Source organism: Mesoplodon densirostris, chromosome 3 (genome assembly GCF_025265405.1).
Source record: "Mesoplodon densirostris isolate mMesDen1 chromosome 3, mMesDen1 primary haplotype, whole genome shotgun sequence".
Classification (NCBI taxonomy): domain Eukaryota; kingdom Metazoa; phylum Chordata; class Mammalia; order Artiodactyla; family Ziphiidae; genus Mesoplodon; species Mesoplodon densirostris.
In genome coordinates, this window is record NC_082663.1 from 175,792,707 (window position 1) to 175,801,435 (window position 8,729).

General features: G+C 58.7%; 2 protein-coding genes across 8 annotated transcripts; both read left to right on the forward strand.

Annotated features, from left to right (window-relative positions):
- The first annotated feature begins 13 nt into the window (after positions 1 to 13).
- MRPL55 (mitochondrial ribosomal protein L55) lies at positions 14 to 4,312 on the forward strand. 7 transcript variants are annotated; one of them, XM_060095002.1, is made up of 5 exons: positions 21 to 114; positions 359 to 623; positions 952 to 1,032; positions 3,236 to 3,440; positions 4,085 to 4,312. In XM_060095002.1, exons 3-5 carry the CDS (start codon positions 1,007 to 1,009, stop codon positions 4,229 to 4,231), a joined length of 378 nt encoding a protein of 125 aa, XP_059950985.1. In that variant the 5' UTR covers positions 21 to 114; positions 359 to 623; positions 952 to 1,006; the 3' UTR covers positions 4,232 to 4,312. The 7 variants fall into 7 exon arrangements, with proteins under 7 accessions (XP_059950989.1, XP_059950985.1, XP_059950983.1 ...); XM_060095000.1 differs by having other exon boundaries at positions 61 to 201; XM_060095001.1 differs by having other exon boundaries at positions 61 to 201; positions 955 to 1,032.
- A 1,850-nt stretch (positions 4,313 to 6,162) lies between these two features.
- Positions 6,163 to 8,402, forward strand: C3H1orf35 (chromosome 3 C1orf35 homolog). Its single transcript, XM_060092649.1, has 8 exons — positions 6,163 to 6,339; positions 6,430 to 6,580; positions 6,714 to 6,759; positions 6,852 to 6,931; positions 7,142 to 7,214; positions 7,400 to 7,485; positions 7,996 to 8,121; positions 8,204 to 8,402. Exons 1-8 carry the CDS (start codon positions 6,246 to 6,248, stop codon positions 8,259 to 8,261), a joined length of 714 nt encoding a protein of 237 aa, XP_059948632.1. The 5' UTR covers positions 6,163 to 6,245; the 3' UTR covers positions 8,262 to 8,402.
- The last annotated feature ends 327 nt before the right edge of the window (positions 8,403 to 8,729 follow it).

Sequence of the window (8,729 nt, forward strand, 5' to 3'; positions counted from 1 at the left end):
GAGCTGCGCCGGCCTCGCCCCGCCTCTCAAGGCTGTACGTCAGCGCCGCACGACGCTGCGCCCGCCGGATGACGTTGTGGCGGTGCCGCAGGAGGACTGAAAGCTGCGTTTACGGTGATTGTGGATTGGGCTCTGGCCAGTCCGGCACCCGATTGGCCAGTGGCGGCCTGGCCGCTGGTCCTCGAGGCCGCTCCGGAGGCGGTGAGGGTGGCAAGTTGGTGCCGGAAAGGCGCCGCGTCGCGCGGGCTTGGAGGGCTTCCCCCAAGGGAGGGTCCGTGCCCCGCCGCATGCCGCCCTCGAGGGCGAGAGAATGGGCGGGTATTGCTTGGGAGGTTTATAGCATTTCGTTGTCCTGCAGAGTCACGTCCGAAGGCGGAAGGAAGCCTGCAGATGCCCTGCCCTGACAGGGGATAGCGAGGCAAACCTTCTCATCTCGGCCGGGAGGGCTCTTTTCCTGGGGTCTGAATGTCTGATACATCAGGTCTTCGACATTTGAAACAACTGGTTGGTCACCGTGAAAACCTCCGTTTCCCTGGGACTCAAGGTTTAGTTAGCCGCGGCTGCCCTTTTGTCATCTTTACCTCGCTGGATTTTGTGAGAATGCAATGACCTTGGAAAACAAGGTATAAGCTAGTCTTCTCCGTTTACGTTGCATTCCATCCTCAGAGTGGCTTCCCTGACTCAGCAACCCACCAGAATGGTCCCGGGCCCTGCTGCAGACGTACTAAGTCAGAGTTTTGGGGAGTAGGAGTGGGGCATCTCCGGGTCAAAAACGTTCCACAGGTGATTCTAATGCCAGGTCAGGGCTGGAAGCCTGATAGGTTACTGGGCAAGACGGGCACTGACCTGGTAATGTCTTGGAGACCGCTTTGTTCCCGGCTGGGATTTGGTGAGAATCAGTTAGGTGGAAAAGCCTGCCTTTTAAAGAAGATCTCTCATTTCTTTGCCTAGCAGGTCACACATTGGGCCCGTGACTGACCCTGGGCCTTCACGTGCTGCAGGAGGAATGGTGGCCAAGGGCAGACTGCTTGGGTAAGCACGGCCCTCCAGGCCTCTTGGGACTGCTGTACTGGGGCCACCCAAAGAATGCCAACTCAAGAGGTTCAGGCTCTGCTGCCCCAGGAAAACCTCCAGAGCCAGTGTGCTTATCTGGAGAATACATACAAGTACATATGTGGGGACAGCTTAACAGTGTTGAAGGAGGAATGGAAGTGACTTGTGAGTATACCTGGCACCAAACAGATGTGATGGTGGTCACTGTCCTGTTCAGCGCCTGCGGGCCAGCCGTGGAGAAGGTCATGGCCTGCCTTCTCTTACCACCCGAACTGCCTCCCCGTATGCGTGTTCCTCTCACTCCCTGGTCTCCCCCAGGTGAGAAGTATTGATGGAGGAGAAAATGAATGCAGGTTTTGAATTGTTTCTGTGGAATCTAGGGAGAGGGATGTGGCACCTGAAGCTGTGAGTTAGTATGAAGATGGAGAAGGGACTCGGGCTGCAGCGTTCCCAGGAGGGCCCTCATGCTGGAGAAGGTTCATGTTGGAACTGCAACTGCTGTTTGGTGGGAAAACATCCACTCTTTCCCCTCAAGGGTTGACTCCAGCCCCTTCCAGAAGCCTCCTGAGTCACCAACCCCAGGTTCTCCGGAGCGGCTGTGTCCTGGGCTCCCTGGTGCTGCTTAGGTACAGGCCCTGCCCAACTGACTGCAGGTTCCTCTGGTGCTGGAGTTTACCCACTACCTCCTTTCTCCAGTCTTGCACTTCTGGAGGCAGGGACTGGATTCATTTTGCCAAAATTTATGAGCACTTAGCTAGGGAGAGTCTGGGACTTGATAGCAAATAAGACGCAGTTCTCGCCCCAGGCCGTTAGACTAGTAGAGGAGATGGGCCCTCAGCCTGAGGTGTCAGCTGGGGAGTGCAGGGGGTGGTGGGAACCACAACCAAAGCAGAGGCTGCCATACTGTGGCTGTGCATGGCCCATGGCCCATGTGCTTATGCTGGCTGCTTTGTGGAGAGAGAAGTTCTGAAAGTCTGGTGGGAGCTACTGAAGTGATGTGAATATCAGAATCACTACCCGCAAAGCAGGGGAACTTAATAGGAATTGAAATGGGGACCAGGTGGGAGGCTGTTGGGAAGGTTTGCATTGATGTGACTGCCCATGCAGTGAGGGAGTTGGGAAAAGGCACATGGTGAGTGTGCAGGATGCCTGTCCACTGTGAGTGTTCAAAAGAATGCCAGAAGAAGAAGGTCACTTCCAGAGTACCCGACAATTCCAGGAAATTCTGGTACTTGTTTGAATGCATTCTTCCTCAAACCTGTGAGGAAACGGATGGACTGAGGCACAGCCTGGGGCTCTGAATTCAAGTTTGCATGAAAGCCAGCCTGGAAGGGACTTTGGGGCGGGGGGCGGGTCACAGGGAGATGCTGGGACAGGGAAATCGAGGTCCCGAGTGGGTGAGACAAATGTGGGGTCACGTGGCTGGGTAGAGTGGGGCATGAAGAGTACCTAGCCCTTTCCTGTCACCTTGGAGCATGTGCTCTGCTGTGTGCAGGAGGGCTGAGCGCCCACCACACTCAGAAGCCAAGTGGACCAGGTGTCTCAGTCTGCTTGGGCTGACCTAGCAGAACACCACAGACCAGGGAGCTTATGAAAGCTGGAAGTCTGAGATTAGGGTGCCAGCAGGGTTCTGGTGAAGTCTCTCTTCCTGGTTCAGAGATGGCTGCCTTCTTTCAGTGTCCTCACATGGAGGGGAGAGTTAGCTCTCTGGTCTCTTCCTCTTACAAGGGCACCAGTCCTACTGAGGGGACCCTATGCTCACGACCTCATCTAATTCAAATCACCACCCAAAGGTCCCACCTCCTGACACCATCTCAGGGGGGTTAGGGCTTCAACGTGTGAATGGGGAAGGGGGCGTGGGATGGACTCACAATGGTCAATCCAAGCACCAGGTTTGCAGTCCCCTGGAAATCAGCTTCCTACTCAGTGCTGTAGTCCAGCACCCTAGCCATGGGGCCAGGCCTCACCAGAGACACTCACCAGGGTCCTGGCTGTGGACTCTGTCCTCACCCATCTGAGGGCCTTGTGGACTCACCCTTGCAGCCTCTTTCTGGATGTGGGGTGGAGCTACTCTGACCACATCCTGCCCTGGTGCGGGTTGCTGTGTGCCCCCATAGGAGCTGGGCTGTGTGGCCACTCTGGTCCTGGCACCAACCGCTGACCAGCACGTGTGTGTCTGCAGCCTGCTCTGGCAGCGTGTGGTGACAGGGGCTGCCCTTGAGAGCCGCCGCCAACTGTATATGTCCTCCCGGCGAGCTGATTGCAACAGAGCCTCACTCACTCGAGTGCACCGGCAGACCTACGCACGCCTCTACCCTGTGCTCCTGGTCAAGCAGGATGGTTCCACCATCCACATCCGCTACCGGGAGCCTCGACGGATTCTCACAGTAAGCTTCCTTCCCCGACACTCCCCTGGGGTGCAGGTCTTGGAGGACTTAGCCTGTAGAAACTGCTCCTCCAGGGGTTCACGGGGTCAGAACCCACCATCGCTGGACTGGGGCAGGAAGGCGAGTCATGGGTCAGAATTGTTTGAGGAGAGGGAGGAGGGTGATCTGGAGCTCACTCCACACACCAAGATGAGGAAGCAATAGTGAGCTGTGTGTTCGAAAAAACATCACGTCTTGGGAAAACAAGCAGAAAAAGTTTTTAAAAAAATAAAAGCTTCAGGGCTTCCCTGGTGGCACAGTGGTTTTAGAGTCCGCCTGCCAATGCAGGGGACACAGGTTCGTGCCCCGGTCCGGGAAGATCCCACATGCCGCGGAGCGGCTAGGCCCGTGAGCCATGGCCGCCAAGCCTGCGTGTCCGGAGCCTGTGCTCCGCGACGGGAGAGGCCACAACAGTGAGAGGCCCGCATACTGCAACAACAAAAAAAAAAAAAAAAAAAAAAAAAAAGCTTCAAAGGGACAGAAAACCCAACAGAACACATAAGACCTAAACTGTGTGGTAGATGATAACAAGGTGAAGTGGAGACCCTGGAGAACATCCTGGTACCCTCCACCTGAGCCATGTACACATCCCTTCCTCCCCGCAGATGCCCGTGGACCTGGACTCTCTGTCCCCAGAGGAGAGGCGTGCACGGTTCCGGAAACGAGAGGCCCAGGTCAAAGAGAAGGAGGAGCCAGAGCTCAGTGACGACTTTGATGTGGAGAAGTACAAGCAGTTTTGGACCAAGAAGTGATGGTGCCTGGAAGCTGCTCTGACCGAGGGGGATGCTATGGAGCAGGGAGGGGCATGTGTCTTTAAATCATGTGTTCACGAAGCTGTGTCCATCTTATCTTTCCTTTTCATGTGCCCTAGCCTGGAGGGTCTCTACAACTGAGCTGAATGGAGGGCTTAGAATCAGGTCAGTTGTGGTTTTAGGATGAGGTCCAAAGGGCATGTGATCCTTCAACAGTACCGAGGTCATGGGTGCTCTTCCTACTGCAGGGAAGCCTGGCCACTGCCGTACCTGCCCCTCTGGGTCCTGGAGCCCCCTTGGTTCTAGCGCTGCCTTCAGCCTCAGGGCACCAGGGACTCTCCCGGGGGAGCACAGTGGCCACCAAGAATAGGTGGGAGGAGCAGGGTGTCTGGGATCCAAGGACATCTGCACCTAGCCTACAGCTGGCCTGCCCTACCCCTCACCAGGCCTCCCTCAGCCGTACCCAGCACGCAGTGGGAAGGTGCTCCCCATCAAAGGGGCCAAAGGGACTGGCCGCTCCCCTTTGTTAACGCCACTGAGGTCTGCAGTGCGTTGTAGCTACAATCTGCTGGGCCTTCCAGTTGACTGCTGCCTTTCTGCTCCAGGGGTTGATTTTACCCTGGCAGCCTTCCTGCAAGACCCAAGGGAGCAATTCCCAGTCTTTTTAAGGCAGCTGACCCGGCCCAGGCCTGGGGCTGCTTCTCGTTAGGTCCTGGGTGGTCAGGCTCCTTTTCATAAACCTGAGGGCCAGTCGTAGAGTACTGATACAGTAGACGGTGGGGACGGCATTCTGTTCATGACCTTGGAGGCAGGAGCCAGCAGCCTTTGGGAGATGAACCCTGTACCTTATCTCTAGATCAGAAGGCCAACCCCTTCTGGTCCACTCACCACACCAGCACTGTACAGCTGCACGGGAACATCCACTGCACTGCACCACCCCCCTGCCCCCACGGCAGCTGTCCACTCCAGGCCCTGCCAACCTGGCTTGCTCAAGGATGACCCCGGCAGCCGTCAGGCAAGTGAGGGATTCCCCGAGAAAGCAGGTTCAGAGGAAGGCCAGGTGAAAGGCCTCTTCTCGATTCCCTGCCAGCCCATCAGGCGAACTCACTGAGTAACCTGCAGGAGGGCAGTGGCTTGTGAAAGGACTAATACAAAGGGCATACAGAATAACACTCTTGACACCTTGCTGTAAATTCCTCAGAGAACATTTGTTCACCCCGCGGTTTCAATTCAGCAGGGGTTGGCTAACAAGAGAAGCACCGCTCCACTCACTAGCACCGTTATCACTGAATCTAGTCTGGTTCGCTGTGGTGATAAACGGAGCGCGCTCGCCCTACAACTAGCTCAATTTACTTCGGATACTGAGCCATCACCTGACAGCAGCAATGACCGAAACAGTGCCGAATGAGAAGCATCTGCCAACACTTTGTGGGTGACTGAGGCCTTCTCTGCGCTGTCTGGGGAACGAACGCGATGAGGTGTGCTGCCTTGGGAACTGGACACAGCCGGTACCCCCGAGGGCGGAGGATGAGCGGCGTAGGCGCGACCTGACCTTGGAGGCTCCCTGTCTCTGGGGCAGCCTGCTACCTGATAGAAACCTCAAGCAGCTATAGCCGGGAAACTTAGTGCGGGTTTGCAGACGTGTCTCCAGTGCCTGCCCCTCTGCCGGCACAGCCAAGGGAACACGGCACACAATGGGAACAGTGACTCTGGGGCGTCACCCACGTAATGTGACTTCTAATAACGGCTGTCCTGTCATTGGGGTGCCCGGGTGCAGCCTCCGCACCTTTGCCAGTGCCACCGCTGGGGCCGCGGCAGTGCGCAGGCGCTCGGGGGCCGGCACTGAGGCACAGGCGCGCCAGGGCGGGACACCGTCGGGAGGTGAGGGGGAACAGAGCGCAAGCGCACGGGTTTGGCGCGGGCGTGACGTCACCGCGTGCGACGCGTGAGTGGGAGCGGGGACCTGTGGGGCCTGGGTACCGGGAAGTCCGGAGGTAGAGGGCTGCCTGTTACCATGTTCGGCTCCAGCCGGGGCGGCGTGCGCGGCGGGCAGGACCAGTTCAGCTGGGAGGATGTGAAGACTGATAAGCAGAGGGAGAACTACCTGGGTGAGCGGGGCGCAGGGACCGGGGGCTCGCGGGCTGGGGGTGCGCCGACCCGCGGGCCGTGCCGAGCATTCGGCGCTCCGTTCCCCGCAGGCAACTCGCTGATGGCCCCGGTGGGCCGCTGGCAGAAGGGCCGTGACCTCACCTGGTACGCCAAGGGCCGGGCGCACAGCGCGGGTCTGAGCCGGGAGCAGGAGCTGGCGGCTGTGAGGCAGGCGGAGCAGGAGGCGCTCATGGCAGCGCTGTGAGTGTGCCTTGAGAGCTTGGGCCGGGGGTGGAGGGGGGCGGGGAGGGTGTTGGTTTACCTCCGGGTCGGGGGGCGGCAGGGGCCGAGGCGAGGCCCGCAGCTCCCTGAAGCTCACGCGCGGCCCCCGCAGAGGCTACAAGAACGTAAGGAAGCAGCCCACCGGCCTGAGCAAGGAGGTGAGAGGTGGGCCCTCCTGGAGTGCGGGGGCGGGATTGGGAGGGGGCTGACCCTGCGCTGCGGCGAGCACTTGCACTCCCCTCCCCAACAGGACTTTGTCGAAGTCTGTAAGCGGGAAGGAGGTGACCCCGAGAAGGGAGTGGACCGGCTCCTGGGCCTGGGGAGTTCCAGGTGCGGGACCGGAGGGTCCTTGGGGGCCCCAGAAGTCGCGAGGGCGTGGCTCCTCGGGGCTCCGCACTGTCAGCCGCCCAGGTGGACGCCAGCACGGGTCGTCTGGGCGCACCACTTCTCTAGGGAGGCCTGGGGATGGGCGGTCCTCGCCGTGGGTGTGTGTCTGTGGGGGTGTCTCACCATGGGGGGATCTCACCCACGTCCCCGCAGTGGCTCTGCAGGGCGAGTGGCGCTGTCCCGGGAAGACAAAGAGGCTGCTAAGCTGGGGCTTTCAGTGTTCACGGTAACTACCCCCAAACATCCTGGGATCCCATGGTGGGGTGGGGGGCGGTCTGAGTGCCTCTTCCCGTTGAGGGCCATGGGGGCAGGCCGTCTCTCCTTGGGGATACCCTCCCAGCTTCTGGCTGGTTCTCGCCGGTCGGTATGCCGGGGCGCCCCGCACACCCCCTGAGTGGCTTTTCTCGGCAGCACCACCGCGTGGAGAGCAGTCGGACAGGGACCTCCCCGGCTTCGGCCAAGAAGAAGCCTCGGTCAGAGGAGAAGGTGGAGCCGGGGTAAGGCCTCCCAGGGCACAGCACTCACTGTTTTCTCAGGACGTTGGCTGCTTCTCCAGTCAGTGAACTCCCCAGCTCCAGTCGCTTTTTTCTTTCGAGGAGCCTCTGGAGATTCTGAGTCCTGGGGCGGTCTCACGACTGCCTACCAACCCCCAGCAGGGTCAGGGGCCCTGGAGGAGGATGCTGAGACATGGGCCACTTGTGCGAGGGTCTAGGGAGCACAGGAGGGGGTCACCACCTGGCCCCAAGAGTGCAGGGGCATCCCAATGGGAGGGCTGGAAGGAGCCCTGAGATTGTCAGGTGCTGCCCTGCAGACCTTTCTGCTGTGGTTGGAATGTGTCTGTGATGCCCACCATGGTAGCCACTGGCCACACATGGTACTGAGCAGTTTCCTTTAGTGATCTGAGGTTGAAATGGCTACACATGGTCAGTGGCTACTGTGGTGGCCCCACCCCCGGCTAGACCCCCAAAACCCCAGAGGCTCCTGGCTCTCCGTATCACCCTTTGCAGCCCTGAAAGCCACAAGAAGAGCAAGAAAGAGAAGAAAAAGAAGAAGAGGCACAAGAAAGAGAAGAGGAGGAAAGAAAAGGAGCACGGGAGGGGGCCGGATTCCTCACAGCCCCCTGCTCCCATCCAGTAGGTGCAGCTGCCTGGGGATGGAAACAGAGTGCTGGGCAGGCAGGGGCCCTCACGCCAGGTGTCCCCTGGTCTCCCTTAGGCATGACTCAGACTCCTCGACTTGCTGCAAGAGGAAGCGCAGGCATGACAGCGACTGAGGCCCAGGCATCTGGAGGGCTGGCCTGTGGGGGTCACCCCAGGTCCCCAAAGAGGCTTAGTTGTGGCCAAGTATGGCTACTTCTATTCTTCTTTGTGTTGACTCATTCTTTGTACTTAAATAAACTTATTTTAAGTGGAAAGTATCTCATACTAAAGGGAAGGCTGTTGTCATGTGTCGCAATAGAAAGTGATGTGTGAAAATGTGGTAAATCTCTTGAGTTCCAGCAAGACTACCTGCAAGCCCATTGGGAGGGGCACTGTCCTTTTGGTGGTCAGTATCCTGGGGTCCCATGTTGGCCTGGTCCCCTGCATCAATTTCAGGTGTACCAAGAGCCCTGGGTCATGTGTGGCCAGCAGGGAGGGCAGAGGGGCCAAGGAGTGCTCAGCTGCAGGTAGGTGAGCACGCTAGAAGGGGCAGCCTGGGCATTTAGATCATGGGGAGCTAGACTTGTACCTGGAGCCACCCT